This window comes from Puma concolor, chromosome A2 (genome assembly GCF_028749965.1).
Source record: "Puma concolor isolate L17-30 chromosome A2, mPumCon1.1.hap2, whole genome shotgun sequence".
In the NCBI taxonomy this organism is placed as follows: domain Eukaryota; kingdom Metazoa; phylum Chordata; class Mammalia; order Carnivora; family Felidae; genus Puma; species Puma concolor.
Genome location: NC_141668.1, coordinates 126,262,118 through 126,285,877, shown reverse-complemented (window position 1 = coordinate 126,285,877; position 23,760 = coordinate 126,262,118). Strand labels below are relative to the sequence as shown.

At 36.2% G+C, this 23,760-nt stretch overlaps 1 protein-coding gene across 8 annotated transcripts in view; it reads left to right on the top strand.

Annotated features, from left to right (window-relative positions):
- The window catches only part of CNTN4 (contactin 4), a 903,676-nt gene that overhangs the window by 600,243 nt on the left and 279,673 nt on the right, over positions 1-23,760 (top strand). For all 8 annotated transcript variants that reach the window (XM_086697570.1, XM_086697562.1, XM_086697563.1 and 5 more), the window contains one exon: positions 3,878-4,053. In XM_086697570.1, the coding sequence (XP_086553696.1) occupies positions 3,878-4,053 (176 nt within the window). The remainder of the gene's footprint in view (positions 1-3,877; positions 4,054-23,760) is intronic.

The following is a 23,760-nucleotide window of genomic DNA, read 5'->3' as shown; positions in this document are numbered from 1 at the left end:
TCCTTGGGCAAACCAGAATATGTACTTATTCTCCCTATAATATATTGAATTCAAGGTTTAATCAGATATTTTAAGATGTGTTATATAGTAAATAATAAATGCAAGAAGGAAAGGTTTCTACATACATAAATGATGAGTTAAATGGACCCATGCTTTAGTACATAGCCAAGTGTAAGTTCAGATGTTAGCCTTAAATGAAAACAAATTTTGCAGCAGAATTTGGCAAGTTGTTGCTTTGTTTTTCCTCCAAACTGTGACCTTTAATTAACATTGTTTTTGTAACATTGTGTTTCAAGATATAGGGGCCTGCTTTGTTATTTAAAACAAGCAGTGGAACAGAAACCTATTATGTTTTTAAAGATTGCCAGAAAAAGCAGAGAAGGAAACTTTTAATCAAATGCACCAGCAATTGGTTGCAGTGGACTGGGTTTTCCTTTATACCTTTGGCAGTTTCTCTGTAACATAATAGCCAGTTGCTACCTAGGAGCTAAAAACTCCCTCTTGTTGAAGGAAAGAGCAAGAGAAAAAATGGAGTGATCGGGTATTTTCAAACATCAGTCTAGCTAAACTTTTTCAGTGCTCTGGCTGACTTTGAGGGGGAAGAACAAATAGGAGAAATTCAAGGTGAATTCTCCGTGGGGATCTTCAGCATTAGGTTTTTCCTCAAACACAACTGACCTCTCTTCTTTGTATTATTCCCTCAACTGAGCCTTCTCTTTTCATTGTTTCCTGCCCCTCGATTTTGAAAGGATTGACCCAGACCCAGAAAAATTTAAGAAGTTTTGACTTGTGCCAACTTTCCTTGTATTAAAGTTTCTTAAGGACTTGTGACATTACTTACTGCACTCAGCTTCCCTTTCCAGACAGAAGGGACGTTCAAGTACTTGGTTGGAGTACTTTTGCTGTGAGGTTTGTATTTGATTTAGTTTGTAGACAAAAAAATCCAAGTCAGAAAGGTCTTGACCCTTCTTCCATGCCAAGTTGAAACCGTGAACAAAGCAAGAGGGGTTTACTACAACAAATTCCATTGATAGCTTCCCAGAAAAGTCGGGAAAATTGTACCTTCCAGAATGTCAGTGGGCATAACCGGACTCTGGAGAGAGTTAAGTTATGGTTCTGAAATGATTCAGAAATCAGTTTACGTGACTTACTAATTTATCCTGACCCTAGAGAAAATCTCCCTTTGCTCCATATGGGCATTTTCTTTATCACCAGTACATAAAGATTCTTCAAACATTGAAAATAAACTGTGATTTTTCAAGAGTGTTCTAGTATGGAATAGGATAAGGAATTCAAAGCAATCCACATTCAGTGGGAATGAACATTGACTGCATTGCAATAAAACTGGGTAGAGTGCTTTGTAATCTAGTCTCAACTGCATTTCCCAGCAAGCACTTTATTTTCTAAATAATCCCTTTTTCTTTGCTATTTGTATGTAAAAGCAGGCAATAAAGTAGATTAAAGGACTTTCTGCAGAGCATTTAGGTTGAGATGACTAGTGTAGACAAACCTACAGAGGTGTTCTCATTATTCCTACAACCACTTTTCTAAAAAGGCTCACATGGTCCATTTCTAAATTCCACATTCTGCTTGCAGCTCACATTATATTGCAGTTTCCTCTTTGAGTTCTTAGATTTGTCATATTAAATTGCTCAACTATCATTTGAAGTGAGAGTTATAGCCAAGACGTGATCAGCTGACTCAAAAAAAAAAAAAAAAAACTGTCTAGGGCAGGCAGTCATTTCTAGAGATTCATGTGCAGATAGACCTGCTAAAATATAACGCAGCTGTTCTCTTTTTATTGCTTATTACTTTCATGTCTGTGTCAGAACACAGAAAAAATTACTGTCAAGCTTAAAAACAATGTCTTTTTCTAATACCCATCTTCTTATAAACAAACACATAAAGAGCTATGTCCAATTTTGTGATTCTGACCTACCTTTCCTGCCCCTCATGTTTCTAAATTTTACAATTCAAAGACATGGATGTGAACAAACGTACACCACCATGCTGTGATGGGCTACAATGCTCATAAATTGTGTATGCTGAAAGCTAAAATATATCATAAAGAAGTACAATATTTAGTCAAGTTCCACAGGCATTTATTGAGGAGAGTGTCAAGGTCTAGGTTGCTAAGGGGACAATACAAAAGTGATGTAGGCAAATTATCTCTGGTGAAGGCAAATTCCTAACTGATGAAGCAGAGAGAATCCTATAGGAGACTGTGGAAAACTTTAATTAATTTTGACTATGAATATTGAAAAAGACTTCAATGGAAAAGGTGATTTAAAATTGACCCTGGGGTATCTGGGTGGCTCAGTCAGTTAAGCATCTTATTCTTGCTTACCCTTGATCTCAGGGTTCATGGGTTCGAGCCCCACATCGCGGGCTCTATGCTGACAGTGCGGAGCCTGCTTAGGACTCTCTCTCTCCCTTTTTGCCCCTCCTGCTCTCTCTCTCTCTCTCTCTCTCTCTCTCTCTCTCCCTCCCTCCAAAATAAATAAGTGAACTTAAAAAAAATAAAAATAGAACAAAATAGAATTGACCTTGAAGTGTGAAAGAGCTCTTGACACAGAGAAAAGGATCATCTTCTGCTTTTTTTGACACCAAATATCCAAAATCGTGAAACAAACTGAATTGTATGGTTTCATATAAATCCTTTTACATTCATTGAACACACCAGCCATAGTACTCCAGAATATTGTGAGAAGATACACAGTGAGTATGTAGGTATACATACACATTTTAAATGGCTTTTTGTTTGTTTTTTACTGATTGAAGGAAATAAAAATGAAAGTCTCTCATTCTTTAATCTTGTTATGGTTTTTTATCAATTTCCTTTGTGCTGCAGTGTTTTCTTATTTTTTGGTCTCCCCATGGGAATGCTTCTGTGGGACTCTTGATATTTTAGAAGCTTCAACCATGGCATATTTTCATTACCTGGTATTTTTGCAGAATTTGGGAGGGAGGGGAAAAGAAAAATAAGATACATAGTCAGTGAATTGTATTAGCTCAAAAGTTCCAAAGTATTCAAAGGAAGGCAATTTGGTTAAAATAAGCTCTCTTTGGAATGTTACTGGCTGTGGACAAAAAAAAAAAAAAAAAAAAGAAGGAAAGGAAGTAGATCTTGTTAGTAAAGCTTGGCTGTTTAAATGTGCACGTCCCAGGAAAATTTATTTATAGGGCCAAACAATATCATCAGATACAATAGATGATTGAAGTAAATAAACAGAAGAACAACACAGCTCTCTTTGCCTCTGTTACCTAATGACCTGATCTGCAGTTTACTGGAATGGTTGATTGATATTTCAGTGCCATTGACTAAGAAGATCTTCAAAGTGATCCATGATCAAGACTAGTTTGGCCCCTAAGACAGCTCTAGATCAATAGAGTTCCTCTGCTTTGCAGTCAGCCATTTCAGTCATATTAAGGACCAAATCAAAGCATCTCTGCAGCAATTTCATCAAATACTCAGCAATCTACCTGTAAGTGGTATATTCTGTCATCTGTAGAGACCCATTTAAAGAATAACTACAAACTAGAAAAAAGGACTTTTTCCGAGGAGCCCTATTTGAAGAAAGTTGTACAAGATGCTATGGGGATTTTAAAATAAAGTGTGTGTAGAATCAAGTAGCCACAAAAGCAAGTGTTAAAATTTTAATATCATTGCTTACTATAAAAGACATGCTCTTTCCATAGCACTTAAGTTGTCACCATTGCTGGGTAGAGCATTTCTAACTTTTTTTTTTTCTACCATGGTTAAAAAAAGTCACAGATGGTATTTCATGCTATTTATATAGTTTTTATATGTTTTAAATGATTCAGAAGTATTGATTAATATTACAAGGCTTTATCTACTGGCATTTTTATGCTATAGGTGGAAATTAAATGGAACAGATGTTGACATTGGTGTGGATTTCCGCTACAGTGTTGTTGAAGGCAGCTTGTTGATCAATAACCCCAATAAAACCCAAGATGCTGGAACGTACCAGTGCATAGCAACAAACTCATTTGGAACAATTGTTAGCAGAGAAGCAAAGCTTCAGTTTGCTTGTAAGTAGCAATTACATTGTGTGGAAATGTTACTCTGAATTTTTATACCATTAAGCCTTTAAAACAGTTTCTTTTAAAAACCAAATAGATTTTAATTTGTTGTATGATCTTTACCTTTTCTTCATATATGGGAAATACCTTGTTTATAGGATAAATTGTAAATCTAAGTGGAAAGCTGTATTCTGCTTTTATAAGGATTAAGACTTATTATATGATAGTTTGTTAGAGGATTCTCTGTACATATATAAATTCACACACACACAAATTTATATACGTATAAATTTACATACACAACAAAATAACACACATAGATACATACACATTATAGAGTGTGTAATAGTCATTTTGAGAAATGTTTAACCATAAAGTTTAGAGTTGCAACAAATTTTGCTAGTCTATTAATCCTATAATTCTCCTTTTTTTTCTTCTTTTATAGATTAGGAAAATTTTTAAAACAACTATAACAACAACAGTAAGCAGAGGCAAAGTGTTAACTTTTATACTATACCTTTTATATTTCCAGCTTAGAACATTTAAAAAAACAAATTGCCATCTCGTAAGACCATCATCTAATAAAAGTTCATGAGCATATGAAAGAAAGTGGAATTTAGAAATAGTAAGTTGAAAATAAAATCCACAGGGAAGAGCAGTGAGTACACATTTGAGTATAGATGCCTTTGAGGATTGATGTGCAGTTACATTTTTAAGGGTTTATGTATTTGCATATGATTATATATTTCCAGTATAAAATCCCAACTCATACAGCAGTGCATTAATGTCAAAGGTTTCATAATTACAAAGTCTGTTGGCAGTAACACTGTAGAATATTCTCATTAACAAAATCCTCTCTGGGAACTCAACATCAAATATATCTAATATTCAGTGCTTAATCTATTATTGCCGTCACGTGGCATTTTTGCTAGTTGAGAAATGAATTTTCTGAGTATTAGGTATATATAGGATTCCAAGATTATTTTGTTGGTGAATATCTCCTGATATCTTCCAAATATCCTTAGGTGTACAGAATAATAGAAGGATTATATGTGTGATTGAATGCTACAGAACCAAAATGTTTATTTCTCCTGGTCTAACGCAAGTCTATACTTATTTTTTAGGAATAGCAAGTGAATTCTGTTGGATTTATTTAAAAAAAATAAACACAGACTCATTGATTCTAAGAGTAGGGAGATCTCTACACTCAATTAAACTTGTACTTCTTTGATTTTTGGATTCCATAATATAAGAAAATTTTTAAGATAGCAATAGTAACAACAAAAATTAGAGGTTGACATAGAACTGCCAACTCTTGATTTTATAATTTATGGCATTTAAAAAACAAATCACCAACTCTTAAGGCTATCCTTTTGTAAAAGTACAGGCATTTCTATTACCAGAACTATCTAAAAAACAGAATATCATATTTGAGAGTGGTCATTTAATTAGATTCATTTAGCCTAGGAGAAAGCTCTATCACTCATTTTGTGGGTGGCTGAGTTGGCCTGAGGACCAGGGTTTGGAGTCCACCTTACTTATCCCACTTAATATATAATGTAGGTATCCTGCCACCATCAAAATCTGTGACTGAGCCTTAAAAATTCTAAAACTAGAGAGCTCACCTATTCATCACAAAGCATCCTGATCCATGGTAGACTGCTCTAGTTATTCAGAAGTATAAAAACAAACGCAGCATCTCTTTCATAAAATTTTAACTAAATGTCTAAATTTCCATCACTCTCACTCCCCATGCTTACTGTGTGATCCTGGTTAGGCTTCAAATATGTGAAAATACAATCATGTCCCTTCTTTCCTAATTGTTGTCTTCTCCAGGCACTTAATCTACAACCATCTTCTTCATATCACATCAATTTTTGTTAATTTATCTATCAATTTATGACCATATAGAAATGTATCTAATTCTACGCATGGGCCTTGACCTTTGCAGAGGACAGTGGGAGCAGTAGTATCCCACAATGTGAACTTCTTTTTCAATGAATGCAGCTGACATTGATATTCATCTTTTCTTAAAGCCCCAGTCTCACATCTTAACCTTACATGAACATACAGTCATGTAAAATCTGAGAATTGATTTTTTATGAATGCCTATTAATCTCTAGCTACCCAACCATGTTATTTTATTAACCTAAACTCAGAATATTATATTTACCCCTATTAAATTCACCTTCTGAGTGGTGACCCTTTGTTCCCTTACAGTTGAAATTGTTTTAAATCTTTTTTTTTAATCTGACATATTGATTGTCCTCCTACTTTAATGTCAGCAGAAAATTTGATAAGCATGTGTACGTTCAAATAATTGATATAACATGTTGACCAGGACAGGGCAGCATGCCAATACAGAATTTCCACTAAGATGAGATTGAACTTTTAAATCAATATTCTTTGCATACTCTTGTTCAATTAGCTACACATTTTCCCAAACATACTATAATTGAACCCCAGTTTTTCCTATGTGTTCTTAAAGCGGTGAGAATCTTTGCCACATGCCTTGGTGAAATCAAGATGTATTATTTCTTCAGCACCCCCCTCCTACCTGGTCTCTGTGCATCTTCTCTAGATCTTCTTTAACCGTTTATCATAAAACAGGCAAAGTAATCTTTTAAACATGCAAATGAGATCATTCCACTTTGCTATTTTATGCCTTCTACTGCACTTAGAATAAATTTCAAATTCATTACCATGGTCTCATTTTAATTTCTTGAAAATGAGAAACTATCTTTTGCACCCGAGCCTTGATAATTTCTTTTTTTTTCCCCCACTTTTTATTTATTTGAGAGAGAAACAGCGAGAGAGAGGGAGAGAGGGGCAGACAGGGAGAGACATCCCAAGCAGTCTCCAGGCTTACAGCAGAGCCTGACACAGGGCTCAATCCCACAGCCTCAGGATCATGACCTGAGCCAAAACCAAGAGTCCGTCCACTTAACCGACTGAGCAACCGAGGCACTCCAAAGCCTTGATACTTTCATTGCCCCTGTCTGATATGCTTTTCTTATGATCCTTCACATGCTCACGTCTCATGATCCTTAATTCTCAATTTAGGTATGACCTCCTAAGAGAAAGTTTTCACATCATCCTGTCTAATCTAAGAAGTAATGCACATCATTTCTATTCTTCTCTGCCGCTTTCCTCCTTCCAGCCCGCCACTTCTACATAACAGCAGCCTCTGTTTCATTAGTAAGGACTTAATACAAAATAGAATGATTTTGTATATTTTTTCTCATTTAATTGTTACGATAGAATCTACATTCTAAGAGAACTGAGTCTGTCTTTCCATCCTTCTATTTGCAAAGTGTAGGACACTTTATATGTATGAATAAAGGAATTCTTTTATTAATTGCTTCGTTAGTGACACAACAAAGAAAATATATGCATAAAATTGTTTGGGGGGGTGATGCATTTTTGTAAATCAAAACTCTTTATATTCTAATAATTTTCTGGAATCCAGCTTCTTGATCTTCATAGTTTTTAGACTTTTTTTTCTATCTTTTTTTTAAGATGTTGCCTTTATTCAAAAACCATTTTTTAATTGTTTAGAGTAAAATACTTTTCTTGAATGATGTAAGGTGAAGCATGACAATTACATCTTCTGAATGTTACTGAGTAACTTCATTCACCCCAAGAATTTTCATAATCAGTGAGGGAAATAAAAGTCTTTTGATCATGCTTACTGTACTATAGTATGCAAGTGAAAATATTTCTTCATTTTTAATCCTATAATTTTATGGCTGAAATAGACCTTAAAAGATTCTTGGCCTATATAATTTTAAAAATTAAATTGAAGATTGGTGGGGTGCCTTGGTGGCTCAGTTGGTTAAGCGTCCAACTCTTGATTTTGGTTCAAGTCATGATCTCATGGTCCATGAGATCAAGCCCTGCATTGGACTCTGTGCTGTCAGCATGGAGCCTTCTTGGGATTCTCTCCCCCTCTCTCTCTTCCCCTCCCCCAGTCATGCTGTCTTGCACACTCTCTCTCTGAATAAATAAATAAACACTTAAAAAATGAAATTTAAGATTGGAGTAAATTAATTACTCATTGTTATTTACACAGTTAATCAGTGGCTACCAAGGAAAACCAGCCTCTGTTTCTAGTTCAGTTTACCCTTGCTTGCCTCTGCTTAAGACTCCTTTTAATTGGGGTGTCTGGGTAGCTCAGTCGGTTGAGCATTTGACTTCTGATCACGTCATGATCATGCTATCCATGGGTTTGAGAGCCTGGAGCCTGCTTTGGATTCTGTGTCACCCTCTCTCTCTGCCCTTCCCCAGCTCATGCTCTCTCTCTTTCTGAAAAATTAGTAAACATTAAAAAAAATTTTTTTAAGACTCACTTTGATGTATAAGAAAACATCCCTTCATCTTTATCGAACATGTCATACCTTCAAATGTCATTTTCATACTTTATATAAATTTATCTATAGGACAATCTTACAAGGTAGACATTGTGTATACATTATTTTTAAATATTTTCACACTGCTTTTAGACAGAATTTTGTAATCTCTTGTATTTAGCAGTTTTTAAAAAATGAATTAATTTACATAACCAAAAAATCTCATTAATGGAGATGATGCCTCCGAGAACTTACCCCTCCACACCATTTTTTTTCATTCAGTATCTTCAGGATAAAACTCCTTCCTTATTAAAAAGGCACTTTTTAAAAAGGCATAGAATAATTTAAGTCACTGTTGATGAGATGTGGACATTTTCATGAGCATACATATTGTATTGCAATATGGAGCACGTTTTGTTTCTCAGGCCCCCTGCAGTATTAAGCCATTAGCAATCATTTCTCTTCCTGTCACAAGACTACCAATACCCCTTCTACTGTTTACTCCTTCTGTTATATCTAGGGCTACCAAACCTTATTGATTAATTTACCAGGGTCTACCCAGTGCCTGGCCCTTAGTGAACTTGCAATAGTAATAAGTGGATATATAATAAGGGTGGATGTTAAGATCATCAGGCTATTTTTGGGTCATGAGTTGAACCACTGAGTTCAAAGACTTTCTGATGACCCTTTGGAAGTGCTTTGTAAGTGGGTGCAACATTCCAACCTTGAGGTTATGTAGAAGACAGTTGACATCTTATTCCAGATAAGAATACATGTTGGGGCAGGAGGTCTTTGTTTAAGAGGAAAAAAAATACGTTCCTGTAGATAATGCATCAAACATGCCATCCAACTCCTGAAAACTTGGCCTCAGACTATGGATGGTCTCAATAAAATGTTTTAGGACTAGCCTTGCTTTAACTTCCCTTCCACCCAAGGAGAAAAGCAAGTTGAATCATTTTTAATTCTCACATAGGCAATTGAATCAGAAGATAATGCCAGTGGTGGAAGGAACTTTGTTGCATTATTTCCTCAGCTTAATGGTAGGAATATTTCCACACATTTTGTCTGTGTGGAATGAAGTGCTATGGCTCCATCAGCCTAGGTGCTCACTTCCCCAGCCAAGTATCCCAATCTAAATTTGCTTGAGAATCATTGTGCATGGTTATTCAGCAGGGCAGTATTTTTCTCAGACGTACTGACATTTTAAAAAAAATTTTTTTAACGTTTATTTATTTTTGAGACAGAGAGAGACAGAGCATGAACAGGGGAGGGTCAGAGAGAGAGAGACACACAGAATCCGAAGCAGGCTCCAGGCTCTGAGCTGTCAGCACAGAGTCAAATGCGGGGCTTGCACTCACAGACTGCGAGATCATGACCTGAGCGGAAGTCAGATGCTTAACCAACTGAGCCATCCAGGCGCCCCCAGGCATTTTTTAAAGTAAAATGCAATACACACTTACACACTTAGAAAATAGTCAAATAAGTATTAGTGTTTATTTTTGAGAGGGAGAGAATGCAAGCAGGGGAGGGGCACAGAGAGAGTGAGACACAGAATTTGAAGCAGGCTCCAAGCTCTCACTGTCCACAGAGTCCTACACGGGGCTTGAACCCAGGCATGTGAAATCATGACCTGAGCCAAAGTTGGGTGCCTAACCGACTGAGCCACCCAGGTGCCCCTATCTATTTTTTTTATTGTTTATTTATTTATTTTGAGAGAGAGAAAGAGAAAGTGAGGGCTGGGGGAGGAGCAGAGAGCGAGGAGAGAAAGAACCCCAAGTAGACTCCCCACTGACAGCATATAGTCCAACCCTATCTCTATCTCAGGAACATTGAGATTATGATCTGAGCCAAAATCAAGAGTCAAATGCTTAACAAGACTGAGCCACCCAATTTGGGTGCCCCCAAATAAGTATTTTTTTTTTAGTTGGCTGTGTGGATTTGAGAAGCTGAGATAACTATATTGCTTAAGTTTAGATGGAATGGAACGTTGTGTATTGTTCTAGTTCACTTTAGTTGTCCTATAAGGTTTCTAAAACTCAGACTTCTCGTCAGCATTGTGCAGATAACCATACTTACCTTTTAGGGTTGTTATGAAGATTAGATTATACAGCACATGCAAAATCCCAGAATATTTCCTAGATGAGAAACTAAGTATAATTGCTTCTCTAATTTTCTCTTCTCTATCCTCTTTTTCTCCCTTTTCTGTCTCTTTAAAATAAGAACAATAACCAACATGTATTTATTTATTTTTCTGCATTTTTTATCGTTTTAGAGAATATGATTAGACACTTTGTTTACATTTTAAAGTTGTGTGGGTTTTTTTTTTATATTCCCAAAGTAATATATAATGGAAAAGATATATATATTTTTTTTAACTTTTAATTCCTATTTTACCCATCCTCCCACCTACCTCTCTTCTCGTAACTATCAGTTTATAACTAATATTTATTAAGAGCTTAGGTGTAATGGATAAGAGCACAAGCCCCAGAGTTAAATTCCCTGGTTTGAAATTTAGCCCCTGCTATAACCCTGTGACCTTGGACAAGGTACTTCTCTCTGCATCTGTTTCTTTCTCCGTAAAATGAGGTTAATAACTTTACCTCCTTTGTTGTAAGGATCAAATAAATTAATACTGTTAAAATTCCTACGTCATTGTCTGGCACCCATGAAGGGTTTAATAAATGTTAGCTATTATTTTAATGTTTATTCTAATTTTACTAATCTGTATCTGATATTATGCTAAGAACATTGGAATATTGTCCCATTTAGTTCTCAGTATAACCCAAGATTTCCCTATAGATAAATGTATGTCAAGTATAAAAATGAGACTTGGAACAATGACCTGTTAGATAAAGATGAAGGGATGTTTTCTTATAGACCAAAGTGAGTCTCAAGCAAAGGTGAGCAAGGGTGCACTGAACTAGAAGCTGTGGCTGATTATTTTTATTCCATAGGTGATGAATCTGAGAATTAGTGAAATGAGATACCTTTCACCGAACATGAAGTGGGAGGAAGAGAACCCATAGACACCTGACCATCCATTACATGGGATTTGATATACCTGGTTCCCCCATGACACCTAAAACTACACTTTCCTAGTAGAATTTATCTTCAAACTATATATTCAAACCATGATTGGTAACATATTTCCTTCGGAAACACAAACTTGGATTTTTTGATGTGTTTTACAACCTTTAATATAATACATCCATCATTAATTTTTTGTTATTTTTAATTTTTTAGTTATATGCTTCCTTGATGTCATCATAATGTTGATTTACTGTTAACAACTAAAAGCATAATGCTGTATACTGCAATTATGCATATATTTGTGACTCTAATTTTAATATAATTGGTTTCAGGTTCCATAATGAGAATAATTAATAACAGTATTTCTGCTCTAAAAGTTAATATGCAAATTTCCAATTTATTATAAGTAGGTTATAAAACATTCTTAATATTGATATTTTATGGTAAATAACCCTGTGTTGGTAAACTGTATATCCCCAAGCTGTCAACGACATATTATTATAAGCTTTTTATTCCCATATCATTCCTCCCCTACATGTGAAAAGGATGCACTTTAATAAATATAGATTATTATGAACAGCTTCCAAGAGAATAATACAATAACTCTAGATTTTAGCCCATCAGACTTGATTGCTTCATAAATAGAGTTTGAGGCCTTCATTGTGGAAATTTAGCTGTTTTTTAACACTACAGATCTTCAAAACAAAAGACTTAACTTTATTTCATCATCTCAGGTTGTGGATGACTATAATTTATACATAAGTATCTCCAAATTGCTCATGGTAAAATTAAATTATGTAACGATATCCAGTCACCTGTCTTCTGTAGGGAAACTAGCATTGTCTTGGCCATGGGCAAGGTAGTGTTCTTTGAAGGAAACTCCTTGAGTGTTACCTATGCTGATCTCTGTTGGTACCTTGTCCGAGGTGGGAAAAGAAGCTAGATTGGTACATTATTCATACCCTGCGTATCTACCTCCTGAGCTTGTAGTAAGGGGAAGAAGATAGAAGACAGAAAAGATGATAAAAGAAGGATAGAGATAATAAGTGAAGGGATCCCTTAGGTGCAAAAGCCACTCCGTCCTGGCCTCTCGATGACCTCAAGCAATGTATCTTTAAGGGTAAAGTAACTCAATAAACCAATCCATTCCAAGGTTAATTTCATTTAGCTTTAGCAATTATGTGGCAGCCAGCATTTTTTATGGTGAAAATATTTCATTGATGAACAGCAGCTGATTAGATGGTCTCATTGGAATAGATCTTTCTTATTGCTGCTACAGTACGCCTTGTCTGATTTCACCTTAACTTGGGCACCCTCTGATAACTGCAGTGCTGATGGTAATAAAAATTAGAAAAAAATGTATTAAATTTAGAATGTTGTACTGTGTTCAAACTGGGGCTTTTGGCAACCTGGTTTTTTATCCCTTGATTATTGCTTCTATTCACAGTAAATTTCAAATATTCATTGCTTTTAATATTCAATAATTAGTTTATCTTTCATAGCCAAAGAATGAAATGTGCAGTCAATCAGAACAATGGCTGGGGGTTTGATAGATGGCCAAACCCATGACTGGCTTGACTTATTTTTAATTAGGAAGTCTGCTTAAATAGGCGAAGTTTTGTTTCTAAGCAATAAAATGTTGATGGATGACTGTTTGGATAAATAATTTGTGAATATTTAGATCAATTAAAACTTAATCAGCTGAGAAATATTTGGACAGTAAAACTGAAAACATTTATCAATGCAAGGCCTTTGATTCTTAATAAAGTAGTAAGTTTTCCTCATTTGAATAGTTAGAAGGATTTAAACCAAAACTTGCTGAGTTTCTGAAATAATTCTTTTAGTAGATCTGCCATTTAGTATAGTATACAATGACATTACTGGTGAGAATTGGTGTCTCTAGAAGATTTTATAGTGTAAACCTTAAGAACTAGTCAGATACGGCCATTCTGTATTGGTTCTTAGTGATGTGGGCAGTTGTGAGTTGTGGTACAATTAATCATTGAAATTCACAGGTATACAAAATAATTGTCATGTGTGTTTTTTTCTTTCCCTTCTACAAAACCTATTAATCTACAGGTACTAGTTAATTATGGCCATTACTTTGTTAGGTATTTCTCCTTCCACTTATCCACAGTCCAATTTGGGGTCTATATGACTGATAAAGGGGGCTGGGAACTAAATGAATGAAGTATATAGATTTTTAAATTTTTAATGTTTATTTTTTGAGAGAGAGAGAGAGAAACAGAGTGCATGTGGTGGTGGGGGCAGGGTGCAGAGCGAGGAGACAGAATCTGAAGCAGGCTCCAGGCTCTGAGCTGTCAGCACAGAGCTCTCTGTGGGGCTCAGACTCACAAACACTGAGATCATGACCTGAAGCGAAGTCAGACGCTTAACCTACTAAACCACCCAGGCTCCCTGTGAAGTATACAGATTTTTTAAAAATCAAGAGCATCCTAAGAATATAGTTCACCTAAAAATTAGCAACCAAGACCAGATGGGGATCCAAAGAAGCTTACTCAGACAATACTTAAGTTAGTAAAGTTAACAATTTACACTTTGTGCTTTAGTAAAAAAATAAAAAGTTAATGAAATGTCCCTTTTTGTTTCCTTGTTGTAATTTAGTCAACAAATATTAAAATAATTTTGATTGCTTTTCAAGTTTAAGTTTTAGATAATGAGGTACAAATCTTACCTTCTTGCACAGCCTTAACTGTGCTTTACATTTGACTGAAGTTTTGGTGCACGATCAGTTAGGTATTGCCATACAGTTGAAAAGAGGAAACAGTTTCTGACTGGGAGAAAATGCCAACTATAAGAAGTCACTCAAATGTCACTGTCCATTCTTTCTCAAGATTTTATATTTGAGAGGTTATATGATGTTATAGAACAGATACGTATTCAGTTATGGTTTAAAATTCCCAACCTGATAGACCACCTCTAGTGGATTGAGTGGTAACTTCCCAAAAGGTGTGTCCACCTAGAACCTGGAAATGGGACCTTATTTGGGGAAAAGTTCTTTTCTGGTATAATTCAATTCAGGATCTCAAGGTGAGATCATCTAGAATTAAGCAGTCGTACGCTCAATCCAGTGGCAATATAAGAGACAAAGGAGGAGAAGATACAAAGGGGAGAAGGCGATGTGACTGTGGAAGCAGAGATTATAGGGATGTAGCCAGGCAATGCCAAGGATTGCCAACAGCCATCAAGAGCTAGAAGCAACAGAGACAGATTCTCCCCTGGAGCCTTCGCAGTGAGTGCAGCCTTGCTGGTACCTTGATTTTAGACCTCCAGCCTTCAGAATGTGAGAGCATACATTTGTGCAGCGTTAAGCCACCAACTTTGTGGTGACTTGTTTACAGTGACCCTAGGAAACTAGTAGACTGGCACATGTGCGGTTCCTTCCCTATTCTCTCCTGACTACTGTCATCAAGGAAAAATGAAACCATTTAGGAAATCAGACTGAAATGAGGTGTTTTTGTAACTTAGCTGTATCAGGGAACAAAGTATTGAGAGGGATGGCATTGCATAAATGTGGGATTATCTGTGCAAGTTTTGTGTCACGCCATGTGTTTGCCTCTGGTGAGCATAATGGCATTTTGAACATTACATAGTATGATTTGATGGAATAATGAAAAAGACAGCTACATAATTCAAAAAGTTACCTTTTCTTCAGCACTTAGATCTCTTGCAATAACCCTCATAGTCCTTCTCTAAAACAGGCGGGATTGGTCCTTTCTTCATAAGGCAGCGATTTGAAGTGATTCAGGGTAGTCTGTTGGCCCCATACCCCTCTCTCTGGACTTCTTTTTTTCTAGGCCCTTTTGCCTGAATTTGACCCCTTTGTCTGGCACTCTAAAGCCCTAGAAACTAGCAATTATCACATTTAGAGTGTCTGACCTACCTGTGGCTGTAACAGTACCACTGTGGTCTCTCATGCATTGTTACCTTTCGTGTTATGACATTTCTTTCTGCAAAAATCCCCTGTGCTAGCGAGGGCCCGATTCCATTGTCTTCCTAGTCAGCACCTTTCACTGAGTAGGCTCTAATCTGAACAAGCCATTTACCTCCTCTCTGACATGTATTTTATGCACCACACCGGCTTGTTTTTTACTTCACAGCTATAATACGTGATCCCTTTACAGAACAAAGCATGCTTTAATGTTCAGAGGTTAAATCTCAAATTCAGGGGCATCATAAAAGGGTGTGTGTGTGTGTGTGTGTGTGTGTGTGTGTGTGTTTTCAAAGAACTAAATTATGCTATTAGATATTATACCATAGATTAAATTCTGTGCTAACCACTAAACCCTGACTGGATGATTCTGCAGCTCAGTAATTTATCCCTGATATATGTATTTAGGCTATGCATACTCCAGTTATGATCAGAGTATTAATTTGCTGCCAAACACTTGCATTGTTATTTACCATTAGCATTTCAGATTTGTTCATTTTTTCATGCATTTACTGTCCACCATCCCCTCCACCAAACTCAGTGCAGTTTTTGCTATGAATAGTCTGTTAACTTGGCTTCATAAAATATAGATTAATTATACCTTAAAGGCCCTCCTTTAAGTAGCCCACATTTATTTTACAAAGCAGTCACAGGCAGCATGAGGGAGTCGACAAATGGATTTCCTTATTTTTGACCTCAGTGATTACTTTGTTCTACTTTTTTCAAATGTTATCACCAAAAAAATGAGGGCAGGTATATATGCATAGGTGTGAATAAGTATTTGTGGAGTGAGAGACACTGAAGGAATATATGGATCAATGAAAGAGTATAAGAGAAATACAAGTGCCTTGGGTTTAAGGTATATGAGGTAATATCTTTTCATAAATATTCTATTCCATGAATTGGGAAGTATGTTTTTACATTTCTAAACCTGGGAGGTGCCCTCCATAAAGTTGTATATTAACTATAGTTTCTAATAAAAAATTCATTAAAGAATCATTGTTAGTTACTTTTCATACCGTGTTTTCTTTTGGTACCATCATGAGTATCAAATTTCAGAACATTTTTATCACCTTAAAAAAGGAACCCTGTACTCATTTATAGTCACTCTCCTTTCTTCCCATCCTATTTTCTGTCTCTATGAATTTTCCCATCCTGGACATTTTATATAAATGGCATCATACAATATGTGGCCTTTTATGACCTGTTACTTTCACTTAGCATAGCATTATCAAGGTTGATCTATATTGCAGCATGTATCAATATTTTATTTTTCTTTATGGTCAAATGGTATGCCATTGTATTTGTTGATGTAGGGGGTCCAACTTCATTCTTTTTTATCTTTTATAAATGATTCTTTTTCTTTTCCCTTCATTTTTTTTTAAATTGAGGTATAATTGACATACAACATTGTATTTCATGTGTATGCATAATGATTGAATATATGTATATATTGAAAAGTGATCACTACAATAAGTCTAGTTAACATCCATCACCATCCATAGTTGTAGAAAATGTTTTTCTTATGATGAGAACTTTTAAGATACACTTAGCCACTTTCATGTAAGCTATACAGTATCATTAACTATAGTTGCCATGTTGTCCATTACATCCCCCATAACTTTTAAATTTTATAACTGGAAATTTGTTGCCTTTGATTCCTTACACTCAATTTGCCCACCCCCCCCACCCTCCCTTGGCCCTGCCTCTGGCAACCACCAATCACTTCTGTGTATCTTTGAACGTGTTTATTTTGTTCTTTGTTTTGTTCCTTTTTTTTAGATCCCACATATAACTGAAATAATATTATATTTGCCTTTCTCTGTCTGACTTATTCTAGCAGAATGCCCTCAAGGTCCATCCATGTTGTTACAGATGGCAAGATTTCATTCTTTTTTATGGTTAAATAATATTCCATTGTGTATATACCACATTTTCTTGGTCCACGCATCTGTCAATAGACCCGAAGGATAGTTCCATATCTGGGCTGTTATAAATAATACTGCAATGAACACAGAGTGCATATGTCTTTTTAAGTTAGTGTTTTCATTTCCTTCAGATAAATGCACAGAAGTGAAAATTTTCAATCATATGGTAGTTCTGTTTTTAATTTTTTAAGGAATCTCCATATTGTTTTCCAAAGTGGCTGTACCAATTTACATTTCTACCAGTTTATTTCCCCTCCTGTCCACATCTTTGCCAAGACTTTTTATATCTTTTCTTTTTGATAATGGCCATCCCGACAAGTATGAGGTATTATCTCATTGTGCTTTTTGATTTGCGTTTCCTTGATGATAAGCGATATTGAGCATCTTTTCACGTACCTGTTGGCCATATATATGTCTTCTTTGGAAAAAAATGTCTGTACAGAATTGCCCATTTTTAAAAAAATCAGATTGTCTTTTTGCTTGGAGTTGTTCTTTAGATATTTTAGATATTTACCCCTTATCAGATGTATGATTTGCAAATATCTGTAGGTTGCAGGTGCAGTAGGTTGCCTTTTTGCTCATTAGGTTGCCTCATTCAGTAGGTTGCCTTTTTGTTGTTGTTGATGGCTTCCTTTGCTGTGCAGCAGATTTTTGGTTTGATGGGGTCCAACTTGTTTATTTTTGCTTTTGTTCTCTTTTGTCATCAAATTCAAAAATCCTCACCCAGACCTATGTGAAGGAACTAATTCTCTATGTTTTCTTGTAGGATTTTTATGGTGTCAGGTCATAATGTTCCATTTTACGTTAATCCATTTTCAGTTAATTTTTGTGCACGGTGTAACATGGTTGCCCAGTTTCATTATTTTGTATGTTAGTGTCCAGTCCTCCCAATACCACTTACTAAAAGACTGTCCTTTCTTCACTGTATATTCTTCCTACTTTGTCATAAACTAATTGACCTGTATTGGTGAGTTTATTTCTGGGCTCACTATTGTGTTTCATTGAGCCATGTATCTGTTTTTATGTCAATACCATACTGATTTGATTATGAGAGTTTGGTGATATAGTTTGAAATTGGAGACAAATTCTTTTGTAATGTGGATATACAGTTGTTCCAACATCATTTGTTGAAAGGTGGTTCTTTCCCCCGTTGAATGATTTGCACTTTGACCGTAACGCTATGATCAAAAATCAATTGACCATAAATATAGGGATTTATTTCAGGGCCCTCGGTTTTATTCTATTGATTGTTGTATTTTCCTTATGCCAGTACCACATTGTGGTGATTCCTGTAGCTTTGTAGTAAGTTTTGAAATGAGAGAGTGTCCATTAATAGTTTCCTAAGACCAATCATTCCTAAGACCAATTGCCCATTATCTACAGACTTCATTCTGCTTTCAGTATCAAATTGTGTGTTGTCTAATCTTAAATAACATCACATTTTGAGCCTTGACATTCTAATCCACTGGTTTCCTCACACTTGAGATGGAATTCATTTGTTCTTATTCCTCTTCCCAGGGTCTCAGTTCTAATTTTCCTCAAACAACCACTCAAACAAGAATGCTTGTGATTTCTTAAGAGCTGTCTCTATTTTACCACCCAAGCACAATCTAAATCCATTGAGGAGAAATATTTGTCTTTAAGGCAGTGAAGCTCTAGGAGAACTATTCAATTAGCAACCAGAACATTTAACAAAAATTGGGTGGCACATCCCCTTTCCTAACTCTTCCAGGAACGATAGGGAGATAATTGTACATTTGCAAAACTAAGTGTCCCTTACTGAGTTTTCTCAGGACAAAGAATACTCTTGACCCAAGGTTTGATTTTAAAATGTTAATTTTCCTATCTCCACCAGAGTACTTTATAATAAATCATTTCTCCTAAGTTCGCTTAGATCTTTCAATACTCAACTTGGCTTTGTATCTGCTATTCTCTGGTATCTACCACAAAAACACTGTATGACCTTGAGAAAGTTTCTACACTACTCTGAATCTTAATATCCTCATCTATAGAATGAGCATAATGATGGTATCTTGGAGTAATGAGGATTAAATATGTCTAGGAAACGTACCATGTTTGTTTATGAACATTCCTTTATCTGTTCGTGCATAGACTGTACATTAACATGTGAGTGCTCCAGTATTTATTATGAGGTACTAGAATTCAGTGTACAGTTTTGTCTGGCTCTCTAAATAGTCCATGTGTAACCAGAAAATAGAACTGGCTCCATGTTTCTATATTTTACTCAACATTAAACATGGCTCTTTGTATCTAGTAGATGTTATAAGATTTCTAGGATATCTAAGATGTCTAGGAAATTAAACTTCATTTTACTCTAACCAACCATTTATCCTACATATAATTCAACATCAGTAATCATAACCTGAGATTTTCTATTAAGTAAATAGCTATACTGTCAAAAATTGTTAATTTTTCTACATATTTGAAAAGTTAAGTACCTTTGGAAAACACCACCATATCATCCAAGTCAGTGCGTTGTGAAAAATTGAATTATCGATACTTAGTGTGGAGATTTCTTTTTCATATGTTTTATTTTCCTTCTTTCCATAAATAATTAAGGTATACCAACTAGGTAGTAAGCAACTGTGTTAGATGAGGAGGATTCCTCTGTGAACTACACAAATAGGAAGTTTGTATCCATCAAGGAAGACAGATACTGAACAAGTAACCAGCAGTGTGGTGAGCACTCAGAAGGTTGAAGGCCTTGAATTGTAAGGAATAAAAGACAGAATAAGCAGCAGCAGAGAGAATGGGGAAATAGTTTGAAAGTAGTATTTATTTGTAAGGTAATTTATTAGATATTGAAGGAGAGGGGTACATGGAAACAGCAAGGCATTTCAAGAGAGGAAAACACAGATATCATTCATTCATTCAGTTTTTTTTCTGAGTCTCCACTGTGCTGACCAGGTAAAGAAAGCAAGACCCATTCCTTCATTTTATAGGGTTTGCTTTCTAGTGGGGGAGGAAAATGTTCTTCGAGTAATATTGCGAAAAATAATCACCAACTGAGATAAATGCTGATAAAATGTCAGTGGTACTGTAACATTTGTAACAAAGAAAGTAAACATAGACAGAGGGTATTAAGAAAAACTTCACTGACGGGCTCCTGGGTGGCTCAGTGAGTTAAGCATCTGACTCCAGCTCAGGTCATGATCTCGCAGTTTGTGAGTTTGAGCCCCGCGTCAGGCCCTGTGTTAACAGCTCAGAGCCTGGAGCCTGCTTCATGTTCTGTGTCTCCCCCTCTCTCTGCCCCTCCCATGCTCATGCTCAAAAAAAAAAAAAAAAAGAAAAAGAAAAAGAAAAATTTCACTGAGGAAATGACTGTCAATGAGATCGGAAGGATAAGTAAAGATTAAAGGGGAAGCATCTTCCAGGCAGAAAACAAAGTATGTGCAAAGGTATTGTGGTAGAATAGTATATGGAACATATAGGGAAGTCGAAGTAGACCTGCCTGTGGCTGGAGAACACAGAACAGTGGAGTGAATGCATTAGAATAGGAGATGGTGATAGGGAATTATTTATTTATTTTTTCTGTGTTTTTATTTCAGGACTTATTTGGGTCACTATACTTAAGCATGCCGCTTTACTGGCTGAAGATTAGGAAAATTGTATATACTCCTATAAAAGATGTTCAGTGTTTCAAATTCTGTGTGGTGTTCAGTGCCCTGGGCTTTATATAAATGGAATCATCAGTTCCCAGGTCTCAAACCAGTCACCTGTAATAACTACAGAGGTAACAATTCATACTTGATTTGCATATGCCAGGTACTAAAATGTAATTTCTCCCTTACAATCCTTACCCAATTCTGGACACATGTATTCTTGATATTCCTATTTTGCAAAAGAGGGAACGGAGACGTGAGAAAGTTGTATAACTTGCCAGAGTTCACACAGGTGGGAAGTGGAAAAGCCAGGAGCTGATTCCAGGTTATTTAATGTCAATACATATTAATCACTACACTACACTGGCTCCCTGTTATTTCCACTAAGTGAAAATGCATCTTTGTCAGAGGCGATGATTTGGCCAAGAAACTCAGAACTGAGTTTGGAACATGATGCTAATGAAATAGCCGGACTCAATTTCTAAATGCCGTGTTGTTAAGAAACCGATACTTGCGTTCATATGTGTAAAGGCAAAGGTGTAGTTTGTTCATTATCCAGTAGTGGGCAGCCATGAGTGCAGTACAGAGAGATATATAAGATTTCAGTACCACTAGTATTATTTGTTATCCCCAGGTTTGTACACAGATATGAGAAAGATTGAAAATGCCAAGAAGTCAGCAAGAACCCACTTAGGTGGCAGTGCTTAGAGCAGATAGCTCACACAATGCCATTGGTGCTCTTTCTGTCCCGATTAAGAAGACATTTCTCCTGGTCCCCCTTCCTAGAGTACTTGCCTCACATGGTTATTCTAAGGAATAGAGAATAGCTACAAAATATCTGATGTATAGTAGAAATGGGGAACGATGTGTATCCATGTAGTTAGACAGCTAATCAGGTTATTACTTTAATAGCCCCAATGTGTTTTTAGTTTTGTTTAGCAGTTTTTAATAATCATCAATTAAATATGTTTAAGTATAATTAAATAGTGTTACATCATGGAGATTTTATATCTTTGCATAGCTGCACATAAGATCCTTTGTCTTTCTGTCTTGGGCTCTAGTTTTTTTTTTTTTTTTTAATTTTTTTTTTCAACGTTTTTTATTTTTATTTTTGGGACAGAGAGAGACAGAGCATGAACGGGGGAGGGGCAGAGAGAGAGGGAGACACAGAATCGGAAACAGGCTTCAGGCTCCGAGCCATCAGCCCAGAGCCTGACGCGGGGCTCGAACTCACGGACCGCGAGATCGTGACCTGGCTGAAGTCGGACGCTTAACCGACTGCGCCACCCAGGCGCCCCGGGCTCTAGTTTTAAAATAGGTGCCCATGGTGATCATACCATAGATTTATAAGGCAAGTGCCACCTGGAGAAACCTAATTCCTTCCTCCATAAATTTCCTTCATTGGCCAAAAAAATACATAAGCGCTTGTTAAATTTGAAACTGATGCAAAAACAAATATTTAGTGACTAGCTCTTCAGTAATGACACTGTACCCACATATATAGAAACTAACATTATTGCATACCAAGAAGGACAAACCATCAGCTTTAAAAAGAGAACACATTTAATGAACTTAGGGATTTGGGTGGTGGGAGAGTAGGAACCTTTCAGAATTTATCTCCTGTCTGTAGCTTTTCCAGTTGAATCCTACTTTTATTTTTCCCCAAGGGAAAATCACCACTTCTTCCAAATCCGTTCAAGTCCAAAGTCACAATAAGGTGCATCTGGGCAGGGGGGTGGGCATGCCGAGTTCAAACGTTCCATGCTTCTAGCATTCTGGTCCAGTATTGTCTTTTTCACACTCTCTTGATTTTCGTTATTTATCACTTTCATAGTTTTTGATTTTATCCATCAGTCTGTTTTGCTTGTCAACCCCACTAGAAAATCCACCAGTGCCTTGCTTTGTTCAATAAAGTTTTGTTGGGTTAGCAGGCCTAGTAAGTCACTCTACATGGAAACCAGGATCCCAAAGAAAAGCTGGGAGGAGTGGCAACTTTGAGATTTTTAACGTTTTAGAGATAAACGTGGAAAATAAATTCAGAGACCAAGATGAATGTCCTTTCTTTTTGGAAGAAATGTGATCGGGGGGAGGATGGAAATGGAGATCTCTCAAAGAATTTATTCATTTTACTACCAGGTGATTATCATGCATGTGACTTTTTGATCAGAGGTATGATGTAACACTGGATTGACAGTTCTCCTACTCTTACTGAGCTGCTGTCTTATGACTGAGTTTTAAAATAGACCCATTGGAGAGAGCCAAAGCATAAGAGACTCTTAAAAACTGAGAGCGAACTGAAGGTTGATGGGGGGTGGGAGGGAGGGGAGGGTGGGTGATGGGTATTGAGGAGGGCACCTTTTGGGATGAGCACTGGGTGTTGTATGGAAACCAATTTGACAATAAATTTCATATATTGATAAATAAATAAATAAATAAATAAATAAATAAATAAATAAAATAGACCCATTGTTTGCCTCAGCTAATCAGAACCTAGTTAGTATGTCTTGAAAAAGGAAATTTATGCAAGTGTTCTTTATTGCCTTTAAAAATTTTTCATTTTAGGGCTCCTGGGTGCCTCAGTTGGTTAAACATCTGACTCGTAGTTTAGCTCAGGTCATGATCTCACTGTTTGTGGAGTCAAGATCTGCATCGGCCTTGGTGCTGACCACCCAGAGACTGCTTGGGATTCTCTGTCTCCCTCTCTCTCTACCCATCCCCACTTGTGCTGTCTCTGTCTCTCTCCAAATAAGTAAATAAATAAAATAAAAATAAATAATTTTTCATTTAGTTGGACCATTGATAGAAAATAGAGATAATAATTAATTCATGTAATA